General features: G+C 37.8%; 1 protein-coding gene across 1 annotated transcript; it reads right to left on the bottom strand.

Moving 5' to 3' along the window:
• Positions 1–6,327: 6,327 nt before the first annotated feature.
• Positions 6,328–23,488, bottom strand: ppp2r5ea (protein phosphatase 2, regulatory subunit B', epsilon isoform a). Its single transcript, XM_065257206.1, has 14 exons — positions 23,015–23,488; positions 15,466–15,626; positions 14,427–14,623; positions 14,061–14,162; positions 13,865–13,957; positions 12,831–12,961; positions 12,683–12,742; positions 11,809–11,917; positions 11,588–11,641; positions 11,420–11,470; positions 11,110–11,229; positions 10,796–10,923; positions 8,112–8,213; positions 6,328–8,022 (listed from the first exon to the last, which is right to left on the bottom strand). Exons 2-14 carry the CDS (start codon positions 15,620–15,622, stop codon positions 7,920–7,922), a joined length of 1,407 nt encoding a protein of 468 aa, XP_065113278.1. The 5' UTR covers positions 15,623–15,626; positions 23,015–23,488; the 3' UTR covers positions 6,328–7,919.
• Between the last annotated feature and the right edge of the window lie 403 nt (positions 23,489–23,891).

Genomic DNA, 23,891 nt, shown 5'->3' with positions numbered 1-23,891 from the left:
CATTGACAGTAGTTGGTAGAAAGGTGGCTAATTTTGAAATATAATCTGCCTCAATAGGGTACAGCAGGGATTATGTTTTTTTGTAGGCCAACCCCGGAAATTAGCGGGGCACTGATCCCCTCGCTAAAAAGCCCAATCATTTTTCCTATAGACTTTTGGATTATTGAAAAAAATAATATCTGTGTTTAACAAATGTTTATGGCACATTTTGTCTAACAAGACAATCTTCGCAGATGATCAAAACTTTTTTTCTTCTACTAAACGCATTCAGACTTCAAAATTCTTAAAAGTTGTGTTCATCTGTGAAGATTAACTTGCTGGACAAAACATGCAAGTGTCATAAACTTATGTTAAACACAGATCTTATTTTTTGTGATAATTCAAAAGTCTATGGGAATAATAAATTCGTTTTTTCGCGAGGAAACCAGTATCTCGCTAACTTTAGGAGTTGGCCTACAAAAATATGTCACCAGAACATGTTAGTTTGATGTAAATGAAACATTTAAGTTCTTATGGGGGGCTGGTAGTCTAAAGTAAACCAGCTAAGTGTTGTAGACGGCAACATCACCCAAATGGTGGCAACTAAATGGGGCACAGGTAAAATATGAGTGTAACAGATACAAATCCAATGCTTGATCAGTGTATTAATGCAAGATCAATAAATAAAGATCATTTCAGTATCAGTTACACCAGTCACACAAAATTTGTATGATCTTTTGCATTTATTTTAAAGAGCACCTATTGGCTGATTCACGTTTTTTAAATTTCCTTTGGTGTGTACTTGTGTATTAGTACATGTTAATGATATGCAAAAGGTACATACCCCAAGGTAAACGATGACGTGTAGCCCTTTTCTTGGACTACAACAAACACATGGATTGTAGGCAACAGGTTACTTCCTGGGATTGGTGATGTAGGGAAGACCGACATTATCCTAATTCCTCCCGCTTCGGAAACACAGCCTGTAAATTAAAGGTAGGGTAACACATTTTGAAAAATGCTAACGGTAGCCGCCTAGCAATGAAATCCCGATCCCACCCTCAAGTCAAATCGCTCTCCAAAGTCACGCCTCTTTCCAAACACATGAACACGCACAGATCAGACGGTCACGTCTCATGTCTCATTCACCAGTGAGAAAACTTTGCAGTACAAAGTGAACAAAACACTTCCAAAATAACCAACATAAACAACTGGTTTACATCAGAATTAGTTTAAGCACACGTTCGGTTGTGTAGACGTAGTAACTATATCGTTATGCTAATCCGCAAACAAACACAAATTTCATAAGCAACACAATGTTTCATCAAAGTAGAATATCTGAATCCATCTCAGTACAAACATATCGCGTACCTACCTTACCAAAATAAACAGTGCAACGACCCTTTCAGACCCTTTGCCTCCTGTAGCTGTTTGCATCTCGCGGTAAAGCAGTAAAGTTACCGATGTTAATTTGGGTTTTTGCTCTTGCTGATCCAGGCAGTTTTTGCTGTTGTTGTTATAAAAGATGCATTTAGTTTTGTTGCTCCTGTGTAGGTTGTCAATTCAGCAGAAAAGTTTGCTGTTCTCGCTGTTTACAGACAGAGCGCACGTGAACGCGCCGATGACGTATGGTATCTGCGTGGACTCGCTGCGCGGTGGGAATTCAAATTACGCTTACGTATGAGGGACATAAAAGGAAACGTCCGTTCGGACCGAAATCTATGATTTGTTGAAAATTTTTTGGTCCTACGCCTTTCACAGATGACATAAATTTTTACAAATACATTTAAACAACTTAACACAGTGATTGCTATCAGAATGTGAGGAGACTTTTAACCAGCATAACTAAAAATGTTTCAGGATCAAATCTGTTACCCTACCTTTAACTCCTGTTAGCATTGCATTGTGACTGAATCTTTCAAACATGGTAAGGAGCATCACATTTCCGGCTAACGTCAGAGGTATTAAGACCAATCACAACGTACAGATTAGCTGCCCAATCAGGGACACAGAGCTTTTTAAATCCATGCATTTCAGGAAGAGATTGAAATCTGGAGCTACAAAAATTTACTATGTGGAAAATAATGTTCTTTTTAACCATAAACCACTTGAAAACATTGTATTATACCATTGGTATACCTCTGACGGTATAATACCAAATACACAAAATAATGATGTTTTTGTTTTTGAAATAGGTGCTCTTTAAAAACTAACATTTTGCAGATTTTGCAAGGTAAATAGCACAACTGTGTATAAAAAGGACCTGAAAGCAGCACATTGTTTTCATAGTCAAGGTCGACTGTTGAAACTGACAAATCATATTTAAAGCCAGAAAGTACCTATTTAAATATGTACAGTAGTGGATTTGTATACCGGAACCCGTTTTAAATGTAAACAATATATTCAGTATTTTTAACAATAATTCAACCCCTACGGCAAAAACTAGTGATTTAAAGAATTTTACATAACAGTAACACTGAATATTGTTATTGCTCACTGCAAATTCTCATTTACTCGTAATGGTTGTGATGAAATCAAGTGAAATAACATTACAGTCTTTAGGCATAGAGGTGAAATTTCTTAAAATATTATTAGCTACCGCAACAATGCTGCTTGCGATGTTTCTGCTAATCTCTTCTCAAGTGAACCGTTAACTTTACTGTACACACCACGTGTATTTGAAGAGCTGCCTCTGTGTCTGACTGGAATGAGCCTTCTGCCATCTACTGGTTTCAACTGTAAATTAAAGAAATATTTCACCCAAAGATGAACATTTTCTCATCATTTACTCACCCTTGGCCTTGTGCCATTCCAGATGTTTATGACTTGCTTTCTTCAGTTGAACAAAATAATTTTACATTAAAATACCATCGCGTTATCTTTTTATATAGGGGTCAACGTGGCAAAGCCCAAAAAAGCATATAACCTACACCCATCTGTAAGATATCCTATGACCAGGGGCGGACTGGCCATCTGGCAAACCGGGCAGTTTCCCGGTGGGCCGACGTACTTTTTGGGCCGTTACATCATAATTTGTCTGAGCAGCCCAGTTAACGTCTTTTTTTCTAGACAGACCGGCCCACTGACATTTAAGCAGCAGCCCATTGGTTGTTTGTTTTTTTAAACGACATTAAGCTGGCCCAATGACTGACCAGCACAGTCATCATCCTTTCTTTTCCTAGATAGACCGGCCCACTCACATTTAAGCAGCAGCCCATTGGTTTTTTTTTTTTTGAATGACATTAATCTGGCCCAATCAACGCTTTGGTCTCTGTGCAAGCGAGCGTGCATCGTCAGTCAGTTCACGTGTCAAAATAGAGAGAGAGAAAAAAACGCAAGGGAGGCGCACAAAAACTGCGCGACAAAAAGAAGCAGGCTCTTCAGGCAGACGCTGCAAAATGTGTTAAAAAACACAAATATTTTCTGCGGCAGCAGGACCTTCAACTCGCGTCGCTGGTGATGATGATGATGATGATGATGGTGGCGGTGGTGGCACTGGCAGCACCAGCACGCAAAGTGTCAGTGAGGAGAGGGAGAGAGACGAGGGAGAAGTGAGTGTAGTGACTGCGGTAAGCAGAACTGCTTTCAAAACACAAGTTTAGATGGATACCCCTTGATAAAACTGAATCAAAAACACAAAATATGGTGATAAAGCTGCAATAAAATAATTGCACTCTTTGCTCTGTGACTACGAGAGTGTATCTGATTAGTAGATTTTTCGTTGATTGTCTGTTTCAAAACGTATAATTTCTCTTCAAGCAAAATCAAACAATCCAGGAGATCTGCTTACAGAAAAAGATATATATTTATTGTATAACAACACACTTGACAGATAATGTTAAAAATCTCTATTACTGTAATAATCACACAAGTTTTCTTCAGTGAATGTAGTGAATACTTTCCTGTAAGTACTGCAAGTAATAATCAGTTTTCAATATTAATGTATAACGTAAGCAGCACTTGTATTTTGTAATAAGTCAGCAATCCAATGGCAAATTTTGCCAATTGCATGAAGCTTGTTTTAGGATTCATAAGTGTGGATTATACAGTTTTATTGCATTTATAAATAACACGTTCTAGAAGTGTTTGTTGTGTCAACTCTCACTCTTTTCTACCTGCTATTAATTGGGTTTAGTGCTTTTATGGAATTGGAGTTGCTATTGCTATACATATCTAAAGGCGTGCAAAGATGGGTGGTATTTGTAATTATACACTGCAAAAAAATGATTTTCAAGAAAAAAAATTCTTAGTGTTCTTGTTTTCAGTAAAAATATCTAAACATTCTTAAAATAAAATGGTTTTTCTTGACTAGCAAAATGACCCAAGAAAATAAGTCTAGTTTTTAGACCAAACATTTTAAGTTTAAGTGATTTTGTGCATAAAACAAGCAAAAACAAATCTGCCAATGGGGTAAGCACATTTTTCTTGCATTTAGTGTTTAATGCACAAAATCAATTAAATTTGATATTTTTGGTCTAAAAACTAGACTTATTTTCTTGGGTCGTTTTGTTCATCAAGAAAAAGCATCTTTATTTTAGAATTTTTAGATATTTTTACTGAAAACAAGACAAAAATACTAAGAAACATTTTTCTTGAAAATCAATTTTTGCAGTGTATGTAGTGTGGGCCAGTTTGGGCCAAAATGCCAGGGCCGAATTTTTGTCCCAGTCCAGCCCTGCCTATGACTAGTTAATAATTGTCTTCTGAAGAGAAACGACACACTGGCAGGTTACGGACACGTCACGCATCCCTGCCAAAATACGTGGCGCGGTAAATTTTAATATTACGTCATGCCGCCAACGTTCTGTTGGTTTCTTGCCTGTAGGCCATCTTGACGCTGTCGTGCATGTTTAGACAAAAATGAGAATGTGTGTTGTATATATATATATATAGGGTGTCATGATCTTAAATTATGAGATAAGTTACTCATATTTCCTCATATTATGAAATTAGAACTTTGGTAACATATAGTCTGTGGAACATATTCACTATTTACTACAAATTAAGTCTCGAATACTTACCTTTTTGCTTATTAATACCTAGTTGTTATAGGGGTGGTGTCCTGCACAGGGTTTAGATTAATCCAGGACTAGGCCTATTAAGACATGTAGCAGAAGTAGTTCATAAAAACAAACCCTACAACAATACTTTTGTGCATCTTGAGACAAAAAATGGGGACTGATATATGCTGATATGTCAGTACAAGGTGTTTTTAAATTAAGGCCTCTCAAACATGCAGTTTTTTATTTATTTATTTACTAAACGGGGCAAAATGGCATGAAAGCGCAATTTTAAACAAGCGCCGTGGAAATCTGAACCTGATTTACTACTCAATAAAATAATTAAAATAACACAGGCATATTTCCAGAATGAACATAGCAATCTACTAAAAGTAGCGCAAATTAGTACATGGTTACAAATAAGCAGAGCTGATGATCCTGCAGGTGCGGGATATCTATACGCCTGATGCGCTTGAGTTCAGCACCACGGACATCGCAGATGAAAATGTGTAGTGTGAAATTCCAGCTAACAAAGTAAAAGTACACTAAGAAGAACCGGAGGACATAAGATAAAGGGTTACAAGAAGTTTTGGAACACCTGATGTGACTTCTACTCGTGACTCCTCTTTTCTCCGGCAAATTAAAAATAGCATGGCTTGGCAAACTATACTTTTGAAAAATATGTTCTTCTGGCAAACTAAATTTAAATATTCTTCTCTTTTTCGATAGCATGACAAGTTTTGTTCATTAAGGGTTTGCCTATTTGCACATCAATGCGTATTAAATGTCTACATCCACTAATCTTTCCGAATTACAAGACAATTCATAATTGAGTGTTACTTGAGCTTTACTGAAAGGGCTATGGGGGTACTTGTGGCTAAAAAGGTCGGGAACCACTGCATTAGAATAAGCCATTTCTACATACATTTCTACATACTGTACGCCACGGGTCCCCTTGGAAGTCACCCTTAAACCAGGGGTGCCGAACGATGTTCCTAGAGAGCCACAGTCCTGCAAAATTTAGCTCCAATCCTGATAAAACCTCACCTGCCTGTAGCTTTCTAATAACTCTTTAAACCTTAATTACCTGTTAAGTTGTGTTTGATTAGAGCTGGAGCTAAACTCTGCAGGACTGAGGAGGACCCAGGACCTTGCCACCCCTGCCCTAAACGGACAAACTGCTCTACAGAGCACATTTCGTCAAAGACAACATGACTGTGAAATTCTAGAAAATAATTATTTTATATGAATTCATTTCATGGGTTAAAGAAGAATATCTAATCAATCTCTTTTAAAAAATCATGAGATTTTTCTTTAGAAATGCTTGGGAAAATAAAAACAACAACAATTTATCACAAAAAAACAGGTTTATTTAATATCTCTTTTTTAAAATAATTAAATTTATTCTATTCATCAAACCCTTTCTTTGATTTTTTACATATCAAACGTGGGCCATCATAAACACACAATGAGCCTGGGAGAATTAAAACAAGGAAGAGCGAAAGAGACACATGATTAAGCCAAAAATAAAATATAATAAAATACATCCTCCTCACATGTAAAATCCACAACCACGATTATCGGAACTTCAAATAAAAGAGAAGAAAGGGGGTGAAGTCCCACGAGAACCACTAATTAGCTAACTTGAAGTGCTTTTGTAGCTCTAGCCTGCCCTGGCAGCTGGTGTTTCAGAAGAAAGATTACGACCTACTGGATCAGCTTTTACCTACATGGGCCCTAAAAACCCAACAGCAGGATTTTATTTTCAACACTCCATTAACAGAAAGGAAAGACCTTGTCTTGCTTGACTCAGTCGTGGACAACATTCAACCATTGTGAAATCATTACTAACAGCTGATCAGTGGAAATCTGGGTGGCCCATGATAAGCAGTCCAGAAATGTTTTTTTATGAAAAATATATGTCACTTAACTGTTTAAAAACACTGAATAAGCTTTGAACACGGCGTGCCACCAAAATTCCCCTGGTTCTTAATAGTGTCAGAGAAACTGAGCTTTTCTGAAAACATACTGACAATTGCGTTGCCACTTCTTGGTAAACTACTGAATTTCCATATTGGAAATCCCAAGAGGCTTCCACAGCAGACAGCATGAATCTATTACCAGATTATAACCTGGTTCACATGTTAAAAAAATAAAAGGTCCTCAGAGAGGTTTGTCCTCTGAATTCAGCACAGATATCCATTGTAGCCAACTGTGGCCCATCCTTTACATTAAGCTTTCTGGTCGGTGGTGCCAATTGCAGTAAAGCACCTGTCCTTATTGTACAGTAAAGAACTGGACTGAATAGGCGTTTTGTTGATCCTGTCCAAAACAACATGAAAGTGCACACCACAAAGAGGACGTTTATCGCTTTCCCACCAGTCCTAAACTCACTTTGAGTATGGGGGTTTGTGTGTCCCCTGAGTCAGAGGAGATCAATGTTGCTTAGCTGGACAAGTCTTTCTTTGTACGGAAATAAGAATACATGGAGGTGAGGTCATCATAAGACATCTTTTATCGCAGAGAGATCCGAAGCCCTCAAAATGTCTTGATGAAAGGAGCCAGGGCACTTTCTTGGAGAACACGGGAATCACGCTCAGTATCGACATGAAGAGGCTGAACAATTTCTGAAGTTTTTAAAATATATCCTTTGACCATAGTTGATTATCATTTTACCATATCTTTTATACATACAGGAGTGCATGAAGTCTTCCTTCCCCATAGGTACACATAATCGATTTTTTTCTTCCATTCAGTGTAGTAGCATGATACAGGAAAGAGGGAGAGGGTTATTTACAGTGCAGTTGAAAGGGAGGAAGTGATTGAGGGAGTGTGCGGTAAAGTACGTAGAGCATGAGAAGCAAAGAGGGGGCGGGATCCCTGTGGCAGAGTAGAAAGGGATTGGTTGGGGCCACGTAGAGGGGCGGAGCAAAGTCCGTGTTAGGTGGGAATGACGCCATCGCTGTTTTGGATGCCTCGTCTGAGTTCAAGCTCCTCCAACTTCCTCCACAGGTCCTCCCGGTCCTTATCCTTCTTCCTTTCCCTGAGATTGAGACAGAGTTTTATCCAATTCTGTTTGCATACAGCACGACTGCATAAAGCAACCTTATACAGTGTGTGTGTGTCTCTTACCTTTGCCGTTCCGATTTGTAACTGGCTGCAAGCTCATCGAACAGTGTGCTGTTCATCTCCATGAATGCCTTGAGTACGTTGTAGATCAAAGCTGATATTGCCCTGAGGGTGAAGAAGACGGCTATGTGATGAACATAAAACCACACAATCTAAAGTCCTGAAATGGGTGCAGAGGCGCAATCCGAATGCATCTTACTGAATCACTTGATAATTTCCATTACAGAACTTTAGGTTATAAGGGAAACACTAGCTTAGAAACTTAAAGGAATATTCCATTTTCTTAAAAGAAAAATCCAGATAATTTACTCACCACCGTGTCATCCAAAATGTTGATGTCTTTCTTTGATCAGTCGAGAAGAAATTATGTTTTTTGAGGAAAACATTGCAGGATTTTTCTCATTTTAATGGACTTTAATGGACACCACCACTTAACACTTAACTCAACACTTAACAGTTTTTTCAACGGAGTTTCAAAGGACAATAAACGATCCCAAACGAGGCATAAAGGTCTTATCTAGCAAAACGATTGTCATTTTTGACAATAAAAATAACACATGTACACTTTTAAAGCACAACTTCTCGTTTAGATCAGGTCGTCATGCGCTAGCGTGACCCGACGCAATACGTCATCACGTCAAGAGGTCACAGAGGACGAACGCAAAACTCCGCCCCAGTGTTTACAAATGTGTTGGAAGAGGACCGTTCCTACATTGTTGTACGTCAACTGATACTAATAAATGTCTTTGTGTCAGTTTATTGTTTAAAATGGTCCGCAAATGTGCGTTTCATATATGTAACACGTGACCTCCCTACGTCACTATGCATTTACGTTAGGTCGTGCTGGACCGGACCTAAACGAAAAGTTGTGCTTTAAAAGTGTATATTTGTTATTTTTCTTGTCAAAAATGACAATCATTTTGCTAGATAAGACCCTTATGCCTCGTTTGGGATCGTTTATAGTCCTTTGAAACTCTGTTGAAAAAAACTGTTAAGTGTTGAATTAAGTGTTAATTGTTGGTGTCTATTAAAGTCCATTAAAATGAGAAAAATCCTGCAATGTTTTCCTCAAAAAACATAATTTCATCTCGACTGAACAAAGAAAGACATCAACATTTTGGATGACATTGTGGTGAGTAAATTATCTGGATTTTTCTTTTAAGAAAATGGAATATTCCTTTAAGTGTTGTTTTCTCTCGACAAAAAACAATGCAAAATCACGCCATTTCCATTAACCGATGTTATGGGACTAAAACGTAATTTTGACGTCTCACAATAAGGCTTTTTAAAAACCACTGGCGAATAGGGGTGGCACAATACAAGAAAAAAACATCCGAACCATTCGGTTTGCTTGTCTCGGTTTGAAACGTGTGTGTGTGTCCGCACGGTTCGACGCATGCGCAAGGTAGCCTCGTGCCCGTATGTTACCTGAAGCCTTGTATACTTTCATCTGGCACCACAGCCCGAGTCTCCGTCTGGGAACACAGACTTGGAGACGCCTTCGATTCACCTGGAACTCATGCTTTTCAGGTTGCGGACACTACCGCCCACTCTGCGTTGACGTCATTTTTGCCGCGCGTACCCTCGCACTCGTGTGGACGTGTTGAGTATAGCTACACTGAAGTTGGCAGTTTGATAAATGCAATTTAATTCTGCAGTTTAATCTTTGTGTGCTAAAAAGGTTCCTGTAGAGATAGCAATAGACATTCTCCTTTTCTTGCCAAGTAAATAAAAAGCATGTCATCAATGTCTTCTCTCTCGCTGTATCAAAACCCAACCTAGCTTTCAACAGAGATGGTCTCAATAATGTGCTTAAAGTCAAGTCAAATTCAGTTTGTGCAGGATTACACGATATAACAATTTTGTTAATACTGTATCCTAAATTCTGAATAATTAAGCTATATATCATATTCTAAAGTAAATTCCGTACAGAACCGAAAACCGTGATACGAACCGAACCGTGGACTTTGTGAACCGTGCCACCCCTATTGGCGATGGGTGTGTTGACACCTCTGGGTGTGACCACACCTCTTATTTCTTATCCTCCCTTATTTCTTGTCCTCCCATCAAACATACCGTCCCATTTTTCTAAGAATGATCATGTGACTTTTACGCATGTCAGGTAAATGCAAACAAAAAAATTCCAAAATACTGTTTTGTGATATATTCCTTTGTCAAATTACCTAAACAAGCCTCACCCAAGCATATGAATTTATTGCGATATAGATGGCTTCACCGGGCGCATGTGCGGTGATGAGATTTTGCATCTGGCCGGAACTTTACTTACGGTTTCGGTTTAATGACTATTGTTGCTAAACTGAACTCTTGAACAAATACCTCGTCAAAAATAGCAAATGTTTTTGTGTCCTAGGTAATCCATGTGTTGTTTATATTGCTTGTTATATAAATAAACTACTTTAAAAGGACTTTGTTGTTATTTATTCTTAGCGGAGTTTACCGGAAGTTATGTGTTGACCACAAAAGCCATTTGTTTTTGTTGTTACTGCTGAAACCTCTAGAAAAAGTCTATATGGGAGGTTATGCGAAATTACCGTCCTTCAATTGGGTGCATTTTCAATTTGCACAATTTGAAAGGTAATGAAAACGGAACTAACGAGACTATAAATTAAGATTATCTTTACAAGCACCATTTGGACACAGGCTGGTGGGCATAAAAACAAACTCACGGGTTCCAGTGCTCTTTAGAGATCCTGTACAGGCTGGCAAACATGATAGGCAGGATGACGCTGGAGTTCTCCTCGATCAGACTCATAATGTACTCATTGTTCCAGTAGTACAAGGCTCGCTCTGCCACCTGCAAAATTGCACAACTTGCATTTCAAATTGGTCCATATATTTTAAAATCAGTATTGTTTAACGCAGAACTGGCAGAAGATCAATAGGGATTGCAAAATCAGAATTTTATAATTACAATCGCATGCAATAACGAAGGCTGTCAAAGATTTAAAACTTTTCTAAGCGTATTGTTCATTTTTCTGACCTGAAAATGAGGGCTGGATACACATCTAGAAATTTGTTTGAAGAGCAGCTCCTGGATCTTAACAAACTGAGTGGGCTCAATCACATCGAGAATCTCCTCCAGCTCTCCAAGATACATAACCTTGAACCAAAGTACATTAGGTTACAAACACAAATTGAGAAAACATATAAAAACACTATTTTCTATGCCAAGCAAAAATAAGTAGACACTCACTTAAAAACTTTAAATGATTAAACTGTATTATACTTCACTTTATAAGACAGATTCATTTGAAAGCAGCTCACTCAAAATCATCTTCAAGTAAAATTACCTCTTTTTGACTGCAGGTTTTTGGCCAGAACTTCAACAAACCTCTGATCACCTAAGCAAAACAAACATACAGCTAGTGAGAAACTTTTAGGAATGAGCTAAAGCAAGACGAGACTCGATAAAGAATGGGGAAGATAATAGTGACAAATGTGAACGAAAGAACACTTACAGGCTCTGTTAACGTGGGGTCTTTCTCCAAGAACTGTACGATGCAATAAGCCAGCTGAAACAGAAGATGATGTCAGCTTAATAAAAACTCACTGCAAATACTTAAAAAAAAAACATTTGCCATAAGCAAGTATGAAAAACAAATAATGTATCTTCTTGAAATACTGTCGAGCAGGCACAGACTTGTATGGATATGGATGTAAGAGAGCAGTGCGCGTGTACCTGGGCATGGAAAAGAGACAAGCTCCTCACTGTGTGGAGAGGCAGCAGGACTTTAACCAGGAACTGCTTGTGTTCGGCTTTGAGCGGGAGTGCAAACCCATTGATGATGCTGTAAAATCAGACAGGCATGACTTTAAACCTTGATCTGAATTTTGCTGCAAACCTTTTTCAAAAGTCACATGCTTTGTGCCTACTATCCACATACAGTAGAGACAGGCAAACTTGTGCTGATGTGAAACAGATGCTTTGTTACTGAAGCGTGTGTAAATAAGTTTAAATTACACAGTAGCTGCCAACAACCATGAATAGTTTGGTTATTAATAAGACATCAAATTACTTATATTTCACGGGGCACTCTGTATCTGACATGTTAGAGGAGTTGTAACAGGATTTGCCATACAAATGTCATTGCACACTTTTAGGGGTGGTTTCCCAGACAGGGTTTATCCTAGTCCCAGACTAAAATGCATGTTTGAGCTGACTTAAATTCATTGACATATCTTAACATATATCAGTGCAATCATTGTTTTGTCCCAAGATGCACACCACGTTTTTTTGTAATGTATTTTTTTAAATACTACTTAAATGTCCTAATCTAACTAAGGCCTAGTACTGGATTAATCTAAACCCTGTTTGGGAAATGGCCCATATATCTGTTGCATGTCATGGTTTTGATCTTGACCTGTTCGCTTTCTTTTTGACAGGAACTGCATTCTGTATGGCATTTTGCCTTTAATCTTTCAAGGACCATTTAAACATCATCTTTGCATTTTAAGTGGAGTGCAACCAAACAGGATAGAACACAGGGATCTGGATGTTATTTGATTATGCAATCGTGTCATGTTTAGACTAACACATTTGAGATTAAGCTTACCTTCCCAAAATCTCCAGCAGTTCAGCTACTCCATTGAAGTGCTCGGTCTCGTAAACAAAACTGGTGTGTGGAAAAGAAGGACAAAGTTATCCCGGCATACTTGAATATTTCCCCATCTACACAAACTAAAAAGTAAAGGCCACCTTACCAAAGGAAAATGTTGTTGATCTGTTTACGGATAAAGGCTCTGAGACCGAGGAACTTGCCATAGATTCTGTGAAGGACTGTCTTCAGGCAGTCTCTCTCCCGAGGGTCCTCGCTATCAAACAGCTCCAAGAGCTTAAAATACAAAAGCTTAGTTAACTAAAGACTGCGAGCATTGTCTATTGTTTTTTTATACTCCCATTCCACTTAATGAGAGATAATCACCCAGTAGTGACCCGATCATTATCGTATATTATATACCAGGGCTGTTGAATGCTTTATTCTGATTGGTTAAGAAATGTTTCACAGGTATGCATTATTTTTTGATAAACGCACACCTGACCTGTCAAATGTCGTAAAATAACCATCAGATCAATGTCTGTGGTAACAGTGGTATAACAGGAACAATTGACTCCAGTCCTTTCAATTATTTAAAAATAATGCACACCCAAGTTGGTTTTCAAATTATGTTTGAATTATTCAAAAGTCTGCTTCCTGTCGTGCCACATTACCACCTCGGGTGTGCTATATTTTCGAATAATTCAATGGCCCATCGTCAATTATTCCTTGCACTTATGACCAAATAATCATGATGTGCATTATCCAATTATACAATTTTTTTAGATGGCTAATTTTATTTAAATTAACTTTACATTCAAATTAAGACCACCGAACTGTATGTAGGATTGTGGCCAAAACTGGTATTGCAATCACAAAACTTGTGGCTTAAACTGGTACTGCAATCACACAACTGGTGGCCAATACACAAAATGACAACATAAACATCAGTTGAGGGCTGCAACTCCACTTTTTAAATGACAACATCCTGGCCAGACCACTGTTGTCAACGATATAAGTATTTGAAATGAAAATTATTTCTTAATGTCTAGTGACATATCAGGGCCATTTTATGATTAATTTATATATACTTCTTACATACTGTTCCTTTAAGAATCATTTACATATAAACATTATACACAAACTTTTATCACAACCAATATATTCAAAATGCTATATAGCACAAATTCTCTCACTCACCTGTAATACAAATTTCTGGTCGATGTATTTTTTGGCAATGCTGGGCTGAAATTCCTGACTCTCCAAGAAGCGAATGAAAAACTCATAGACAAGCTTAGGTGGAAAAGAAAAAGACGTATTAGAAATTCTGTCTCAAAAGATCAAACCTGGCAGATATTATTTCATGCTGAAGTTAACAGTGATCATGGCTCTGTACCTGTAAATGTGGCCATGAGGCCTCCAGCGTGGGTTCGTCTTCCTCTGGATCAAACTCATTACTGTCACTAGGTGGAAGGGTCCGAAAAATATTGTAGGACACCTGTGATAAACAGAAGAAACATAAGGTGAAGATCTTAACTTTGCATTATTGATGTGCATTCCTATATAGCTCAGTGGTAGAGAATTTCATTAGCATTGCAAAAGGTCAGGAACACACATGCATACATAAATATGTAATGTCACTTTCTGCCAAATGCATGTAAATGAAAAGCAATCACTGTGCTATTACATTAAAAATATTGATTTCACAGGGCACACAGTTAATACTTATGTGCTCATGTGCAGGAGGGCAGTAGTTTCTTACCATTTTGACCACCTCAGGGTAAGTCTGTTCAGTAAGGTAGCCCCGGCTAACAGTGACATAGTCCACCAGCTCATTGAGGGTTGTGCGTTTATACTCTTTCATTTTAAGATCAGACAGTGTGTCTATGAAGTCAAACAGTGTACAGCACTGCTGCACTTTCTTGAGGAACAACTCTGGCTGCTCCTGAGGCGAAACATCTACACATTAAGAGATAAAAAAGATAAAGTGACTTAATGCGACAGTCCAGTAGCACTGAAATTCCACAAAAGGTTTAAATCAACCCCCTTGACTTTCCTACTGTAATCGGTCTAAAGTTTCAGCACTGTTGGTGGGACGCCTAAAATACTTCACATACTCGCCCGGAGGTCCAAATGACATTTGACCCCAACTGTTCCAAATAATAGTGCTTTGATTTTTAAAATGCATTTAGCACAGCAAGGGTGAGGTACAGAATGGGGCGGTTTCCCGTACAGGGTTTAGATTAGGCCTTAGTTAGAAGTTTTTGCAAAAATACCTTACAAAACAATACAGGTGAACAATGGCACTGATGTATGTTAGGATATGTCAAGGTGCAAGGTGTTCAACCATGCATTTTAGTCTTGGACTAGGATAAGCCCTGTCTGGGAAACCGTTTCAATATGTGCTTATTATTAGTAAGCACTTGCAGTGGCCAATGTTCCCTTTACAACTCTTTAACAGAAGACATAATCATTATTGGTTTATAACATTACCTCATAACATTAACCTTGCGTACATAATGCAACTGCAAGAAGAGCTGGTTAAAAGCAACAACAAAAATGAATCAGAAACATCTATTGCGTAAATGGCATGTAGCATAATTTATCCAACAAATCTCAAACATCTACTCTTTGGCGCCACTGTATATACATGCGTGTATGACATGAACAATCTTGAAAATCAGTTCATTATCAGATCAAAATGAAAATAGTTAAAAGCTCTTTGGCATAACAAAATGCTCTGCTGTAAAAAGGCATACTGATATGACCAAGAGGTGTGTGGATGAAGGCATCTCGCATACCTTTGAGCAGCGCCAGCTGCACCAGATCTATGGGCTTATCCTGAGACCTGAACTGAGACGAGCTCTGTGCTCGCTTCTGCCTGGTTTTCCTGACAGACTTCCTGGTGAAGCCGTCCACCTTGTCCACCGACGGGGGTGTGGTGGGTGCTGAAGACATAGCCCTGGACAGAAGGAGTAAACAGGAAGATAAATGAAAAATGAATAAAGGGCAGTTGGTTATATGTACAGAACGGATTAAACAAACCTCCACCAAGAGTGCTTAAAACAAAAGATCAAAGGAGTTTATGTGAATGAGTCTGTAGTGCCTCCTCTTTATTGTCAGGACAGTATTTGTACTTGGTGAGATCCAAAAATAATTTATGCACCTCAAAAATAAATATTCACAATACTTTAATATTACTTAAAAGGAATATTTCACCCAAACATAATTATAATTCTATATATAATTTTAATAATTCTAGATGTATGACTTTGTTTCTTTAGTTGAACGCAAATCATTTGAAATTAGAGATCAATAATTTTACCTAATATATAAGAGATTAAAATATGGTGGCACGTCAGTAATTTATCATTGGTTCTTGAGTAACTCCTAACAAAACATATAACAACTACACACACAAGAACAAGTGAGATGTGATGTTACCGATAGACCACTATATCTGAATATAGCTGAATATTTGTTTGTTTTGTTTTCAATTTTGTTAAATAAGCTCAAAATATTCAACGTTTTCTCTCAAAACATATTTGGTACACATTAAAATACTTTTTTAGCCTACTAAAATTTTTTATTTTAATAACTGTACACGATTTTGAAAGCATCATGTTAAGAGTCTCTTATAAAAAGAGAAAATGATGGCATTTTATACAAAAGTATTTGTTTGTGTTCAACTGAAGAAAGTAAGCTTACATCTAGGATATCATCAGGGTGGAAAAATGTCCACTACAGAACACGGTCCTATCTGTATAATTGGAACTTCACAAGAATTAAATTCCCCCGTAGTCGATAATTTTATCACTTAAAACTCATCTTTGAGCATCATAGCAGCATATGTAAAAGTTTTTCCTAAAACAGTCATTTCTTCATGCTTTAAAACAGCTTAAATGTAACTTTACATCCTTGCCTCATTTATTATACGCTGATCTATGAATATGCGGATTAGTCCCCGCCTCCACTCAATCGCACAGCTCGGACCATAGATAAAAATACGATTTTTTTCCATTTTCAGCAACAGTGTTGAATGATGAATTTGCACATGGTTTGTCTTAAAGCATATTAAAAACACCACAGACACATAAACAACAACAAAAACTTTCCCACCAGGGGGACTTTAAATGAGTTGTTGTTGGCTGTACTTTAGTACTTTAGCCCTCTGACCGTTAAAGGTACACTTATGACCAATGATGACCATATTAGAGTAGATCCGACATTCATTACTTCAAAACATGACATAAAGCTATCATTACACAACAAACTATCATATACAAAATAAATTCAAAGCTACATAACCCAGCACTCCTTGCAGGACCGTCTGCGTAAGAAAATAATGACTTGAGTCATGTTGTTTGTGAAGGACGGCTTTTGTCCTGACTGTTTGTTGTGGCTAGACTATATTTTATTTTACACATACGGTCTTTACTGGTAAACCGAGAATAAGATTGTGATACAAGTAGTTTAGCACTACTAATGTGTGAATGGTATACTGGTATAAAAATGTGTGAACAGCACATTTGTATATTTACCTAAAAAGTGTATGGGTTTTTACCCTGTGGTCATTTTACTGTCATTTTCCAGTCTCCCTCTGCAAAACTTGCTTATATGATTGTGTTTTTGGTTTGGACTTTTTGGTCACAGTCGAAACTATGTAGCTCACAGTTAATTCCTTAAAATCTATTTATCACACGAGAGGACACCATACCAGTGAGGTCTTTATCTGCTGAAACAAGCTAAGCTTAATGAGGCTGAAACCAGGTCAATAGATTTCAGAAAGGATCCATCCAAATTTGTCAGTTCTAAGGTGTGTCCACTTCATTGAAGTATTGTACTTCAACAACCAGTTTTCAGCACACCTGTGTAGTAGAGTTATTTGCTATAATAATGAAAGGAAAATACATTTAAAAAATGCTCTGTCATGTCCATACACATTAACAAGCAGTCCTTTTCTTTAAGTTCCTGGTTTTACTGTGTACAACAAAGCAATATTATTTGTCAACCACAAAAGGGCTTGTATGATAATTTTGAGGACTGTGACATATCAGGTTTATCAAAAAATAATTAAATGCCGGACTATGTCATGACCACATTTATCAAGTACATTTCGGTTATCGTCATTTAATCAGATTTATCCCCTCAAACTTCTAGTAAACACAAGGGTGCCATCACCGGGTAAATACTTGGGCAGATGGGGGCACATACAGTGTAAAGGTTGAGAAGGCCGTATGTAACACCCCTACAGGACTGCTGCACACAGTGACACACAGTGACAGGAAGTGATTGAGCTTTCGCACTCCAGCAGATAGTGAAGGAGCAGCAGGAGGTGGTGCAACTCTCTATGGAAACACTGAAGCTTGAGTCGTCGCCATTAGCTAAAGTTTTAACAAACATGTAATGCAAAAACAATTCAAACTAAAAATATATATATATATATATTTTAAACAACACAAACTTAACCTGCATGAATTATACTTTATTCTCACAAAATTGGATTTAATCTACTTTGTTACGGCAAATGCATATCTTGCCATTGACTTCAGCCCTCTCTCCACAGCGGATGATGGGTCATATTAACAACCAGCTGATAATTGCGAACTTTTTGTGAGCCTATAATTCTTGGTTAATTTGAGTTAGGAATGACTGAAGGTAATGACTTGTGTCTCAGTGAATTCAGAACTGTTCAGGCTTATTCAATTAGCGAATGATTCATTACACTGATTATTTATTGGACACTGAGTCACTTGTTGGACTAAGCCATGCCAGCTGGACTATGCATTGATTTCACAATGACTGTGTTTGTTGCTGAGTGCTGTTTTAGCACAGCATCAATGATCAACAGAAATGCAGGTAACCACTGACAAAACAATGTCAGGCAAATCATTTCACTATAGAATTTATTTTATATTGAATAAGAACCAGATCTTGGTTCTCAACCCCACCTGTATATTTAGATTTCATCAAATCTTAACAACATTGTGTAGTTGTTGTAGAAGCATCAGTGGCAAATACTGTAGACGGCGACTTTTGTTACAGCCTGAGTTGTTAAATATCGTTCTTCCTCAATTTGGCTCATTACCACTGCAAGCAGGAAAGCGTATGAGGAATGCTATATATGACATTTTTTTCTGACTTAAGGGGGCGACTTCTAGACCAATCACAGCACAGGGGAGGTGTGTGTCAGGATATGGTGCAAGATCTGCAACTAAACATAGGATTTGTGGTACGCTCAACGCAGATGTATAAATTGAATTTCAATGTATAGATTTTTACTGTACTGCATTACTGAACACTGGCTTTATGACAGCACTGGGTCAGCATAAAGAACTTTTATTAACTCATAGTTAATGATCGTGGGCCCTTTGCTTCCTTCTGAATTCCTGGATGGGGTGTTGGCGTATATTTACGATTACTGTGCATATCAAAGTACCCTTGATATGACAACAATGTATATTATAACCATCATTAGAGCAATGTTTATAACACAATCCTCCAACACAAGGCTGATGTAATGTATGAATGATCACCAAACTTCTGCTTTTTAAAAACATCTAATCGACAGACAAAACAGTATAATCTGCCTCTCTCTGACCTCTTCTCTTCAACAACCTACTAGTTTTTTATTTAGCTTAACTATTAAATACATTAAGGAATAATCCCTTCCATGTGATAATTGTTTTACGTATATACTTTATGCTAACCGAGTTACTGTAAGAGTTTGTAACTGTCAGTAATCTGGGTGGCAAATCCAAGACTCTCATAAATCCAGTCATAAACAAAAAGGACTTTGGAGGCAAAGCCATACCACATAGGGAAGCATTTTTGCCATCTGTAAAACAGCTCATATGTTGGAAAAACAGCGCCACACATTCAAGTAAAGCTACATTTTATGTTCATGCAATGCTGTTAATTAAGGTCACCAATATAAAACTAAAATAAATAGGGATGTTCTTATATCTCTTGGCCATTTTTTTGTGCAAAACCTTAGAAACCAGCGGTCTGCACAGGTAATGAGATGGGCCACATGTAACCTTATGCCTTTCTTGCAAAGCACACTTAAGGCAGCAAGACTTTTAAGGTCCCATCGTGAAAGTGATATTTAAAAGACGGACTACTGCTTTCGATTCAGCAAGGATTTGTTTACATTGTGGCAGCTGTAATAAAGCCCTAAACAGTGGTGGTGGTTACAGCCTGAGATTTACACCATTAAAAACAAAGCACTGTACACTTAGCGACAATCTAGGATTTGTTTTCTATAATCTAACTGTATTAACAGTATTATAAAATGTTCAAAATACCATGTTGTTTATTACACATTCAATGTCTATATGGAAGACCAAATAAATTGGTCAGACAAGGTTTTTGATAACATTTAAATAATCAGAAGCACTGATTACAGTAAATTCACATGGGGCGTAAGCATTAACGCTTCTTGTTTACTTTTAATGGGTGACGTCATGCGTTGCCGAATTGAATTGTGGATCTGTCAACGTTGCGTCACTATCGTTGCTCGCGGCAGAAGTTGAACATTTCTTAACTTTTAAAGCGCCAACGCATGCATCAGCCAATCAGTATGCAAAAAACTTAGTGTGAGCCAGCCAGTTACGTTTATGCAAGACCGGAGCATGCGTTTCAGCCACAGTGATAGACAAGCCTTTCATCAAGAGTTAACGCTTTCGCCCCGTGTAAACGTACCGTCGTTTAGCCTTAAATTTGAGCTTACCTTCTTCAGAAATTTAATAGACACAGGCCCATATTAAAAAATGTAACGGTTCATGGACTTTAGTTAGGACTTAGCTGTCCTAAGTAGGGTTTTTGTGGGTTGGGACACACTAGTGGGTCGTACAGTGGGTTACACAAAGTCGCTTGGTGCAGTTTAACGGTTTTATCTAACAAAGAATGACAATGGGGCAGTTTCCTGGACAAGGTTTAGATTAAGCCAGGACTAGGCCTAGTTTATTACAACACTTACGTAGTTTTAACAAGCAAGCCTTACAAAAAACATTACTAGTTTAAAAGGGTCACAAAATGAAAAGTTTGAGTACCCCTGCTCTAAAGTATGAAACCAAAAAAGCTCTTTTAAAACACCCTGGCACAACAAAGAACCTCATTTCTTCAAAGAGCACATGCAAATGTCCCATTCCTGTGGGGGCAAAGCAGCTAAACCTGTTGAAATGCCTTATTCTTTATGCAAACAAAAATTTTATTTTCTGTCAAAACATTCTGTCAATTCTTTTAATAGCTGAAATTGGTTGGTATTCCTGAATGACAGGATTTCTTCCCTTTACAACCATCTTTTCTCTATGTGCCTTGTTTTGCGACACAAGCTGATGTTAGCCAATACAAGAAGTGTTTGCAGCCCCAACAGTATCTTGTAAACCACTGAAATAAAATGTATAAACATTTAAAGTCACAATGAAACAGAAGTAGCATTGTCTTATTTTCCCCGCCGTGACGTATGTGCGAGTGAAACAGCTTCTGAAATAAGAAAAAAGGTAGGGCGGGACTTGAATTCTTCCATCGAAAACTCATCGGATCGTAGGAATTTGGGTCAAGTTGCTAATGGCTGCAATACTTTCCAGGGCCCTGCCCTCTTGCCATTCCTTGTACCAAGAAGTAAAGGGAAATCGTTACAAGTAGGGGAGGAAATTAGTATTTTTGATTAAATATTATGAGGGCATAATCTTTTTTTTATAATAAGAAGCTCACAGATAAGTCATTTATAAATATGCCACAATATTTTCTGCCTGGGGATTATTTAGAACAGGGGTGCGCAAACTTGGTCCTGCACAGTTTAGCTTCAACTTGTCGCAGCAAGTTTCTAGTATGCTTAGTAAGACCTTAATTAGCTACTTTAGGTGTGTTTGATTAGAGTTGGAGCAAAACTCTGCAGGACACCTGCCCTCCGGGGCCAAGTTTGGGCACCCCTGATTTAGATGGATCAGCCAAACAGTGATTTTATATTTCCTTCATTTGTACACTAGCTGTATGTCTGTTAATTGTACGGAAACCCTTTATGAGTAGCAACAACCTTTCCTTATCACAAACACATTATGTAAATTCATAAAGCTCTGATTTTAAGAGCATACTGCTATGCAACAACAGCTAGAGTCTGTGTTTGTTTTATAAGGAAGGGCCCTGACACTTACAATTGGCCCATCCGACTGATTGTAACGTATGACTTAAATTACAACCTTTATAGAGACGGTTTAAATTTAGACATATACACTATTTCTAATATTGTTAAGAATATTTTGTGGGATTTTTTTAATTAAGGCAACAAAACTTTTCTGTGGGTTTTGGTTAGCCTACTACTCGACATTAGCCAAACTCACATTCTGCAAGCTGACATTTATAGAAACATTTGCTGAACCCACACCTATAAAAACTGATAAGTCTGAATTTCTGTTTACAAAAAAAGTGCAATTTTTCATGTCAATGTCAGCATATTTTACCAGGGCATGGCTTTATTATGCTGGTAGCATGATCTAGCATTGCCCTTTCCAACAAAACATCTGTCCTTGAAAGATAACGTTGTGTCCAGCATTTGGAAACAAACAGACCAAAAACCTGGAGGTGAAGTCTGAATCAGCGAGCTTAAAACATCTCAATTGTCAGTCTATGAAACGCATGACTGCAGCTGTGTAACAAAAACAGGTGTACTGTGGAGTATATTGCATTCTCAAGAGCCTGAAAGACAAGGCCAATAAATAAGACTGTTGCCTTGGCAGATTAAAATGTACAAGCTCAAGAAAACCTAAAGGAGACAAATCCAAAACATTATTAAGTCGCGTTTAGTTTATGTTTGAATTTGACCCCATTTAACACATTCTAGGTAAAAAATCTATACTTCTGACAGGAATATATTGCGTAAAATTGGGTAAACAAACAAGAAGTAGTGAAGATTTGCTAACTGAGATTATGTTTAAGTAGAGTCCTCCCATCTAAGGCTTTTTAGTCTCTCATCAACCCAGTTTGATCACAGGTGGGTGGAAAAGATCATATGGAAATCGATATTTGTACAAAAAACAAAGTAGTCACCACCAATGAATAGCCAACAACCGGTGCTCATTCAACAGCAATGTCACCAATACAAAAAAATGCGTTGGTAAAAAGTGCAAATGTTTATTAAAAATAAAAACGATGGTACCTTGAACTGCCTATAAATACGACAAATGTTTTAAATTTAATTTACAGCTACATCAAACTACACAGTAACAAATCGCTCTCGTGTTATAATTAGTTGGTCCTTCTAGGATTGACAGGACAGGGCACGTGTTAAATATCACATTACATTATAACAAATAGGTTGGTAATGCAGTATCTAATTGGTTTTCTTACCTCTCTTGACGGTTTTCGTGTCCAGGTGGCTCGTTTTAAGCAGCTAACCTTGCACTTGCAGGCGACCCAGCTAGCCAGCTAACTCAACCGCTTTAGTGTGTGACTTTTTAAACTAGTTTTGTCTTTGAAACGAACTCCAAGTATAAATGGTAACGGCTTGTCCTATTCGAAACACACTAAATTCACCTTTTACCAGACAAATAGCAAGCCGCCTAAAGGTATGTGAGCATTGCTAGCAGGAGCTCACCGTACAGCTTATCCCTGTAGCTGCCGTCCCCGCCTGCACCAAAAGCCACATTCATATACATTCAATGACCGACTACATACCCAGATGTTTGGGCACTAAGGTCAGATTATCCTTCTCCTTAATGTTAAACTCAGTTAACTAGCGAATAATTGCTAACTTGTTATCACAAGTAATGTTAGCAGGCTGTGCTAGTGCTCAGTGCCAATTTTTCCCTGGCTCAAAACAGAACGCTAAACCAAACTTGATGGAATGTCGGTTGACGCGGTTAAGCCACTGATTGGTTGCTGTCTTCAGACAGAACGCGTAGATTGGATAAAATGAAATGTCATTCAAAATCGGCTTCAGGCACCGCCTTGAAAGTCAAGCGTCATTGATGTCGAGGAAGTATGAAGGTAGGTTGCAGAGCAAATGTCTGAGATGGAGATTGAAGGCAAGGACCAGAAATGCCCGTATGGCGAGAAATGTCACCCGAGCTAACGTCTATACTTTCTCTTTTAATTTCAGTTTATTTATATTTCAACAAATTAGTTTAGTTTAAAATGCCATAGTCAGCTAGATAAACGGTTTCACTAGCTTGACTATTCTTAGTCAGTCTTAGACTATTTTTAGGATTTTTTTTCTCTCTTGGAT

Source organism: Paramisgurnus dabryanus, chromosome 12 (assembly GCF_030506205.2).
Source record: "Paramisgurnus dabryanus chromosome 12, PD_genome_1.1, whole genome shotgun sequence".
NCBI lineage: Eukaryota > Metazoa > Chordata > Actinopteri > Cypriniformes > Cobitidae > Paramisgurnus > Paramisgurnus dabryanus.
The sequence above is the reverse complement of the archived record's forward strand: the minus strand, read 5'-3'. Positions and strand labels throughout refer to the sequence as shown.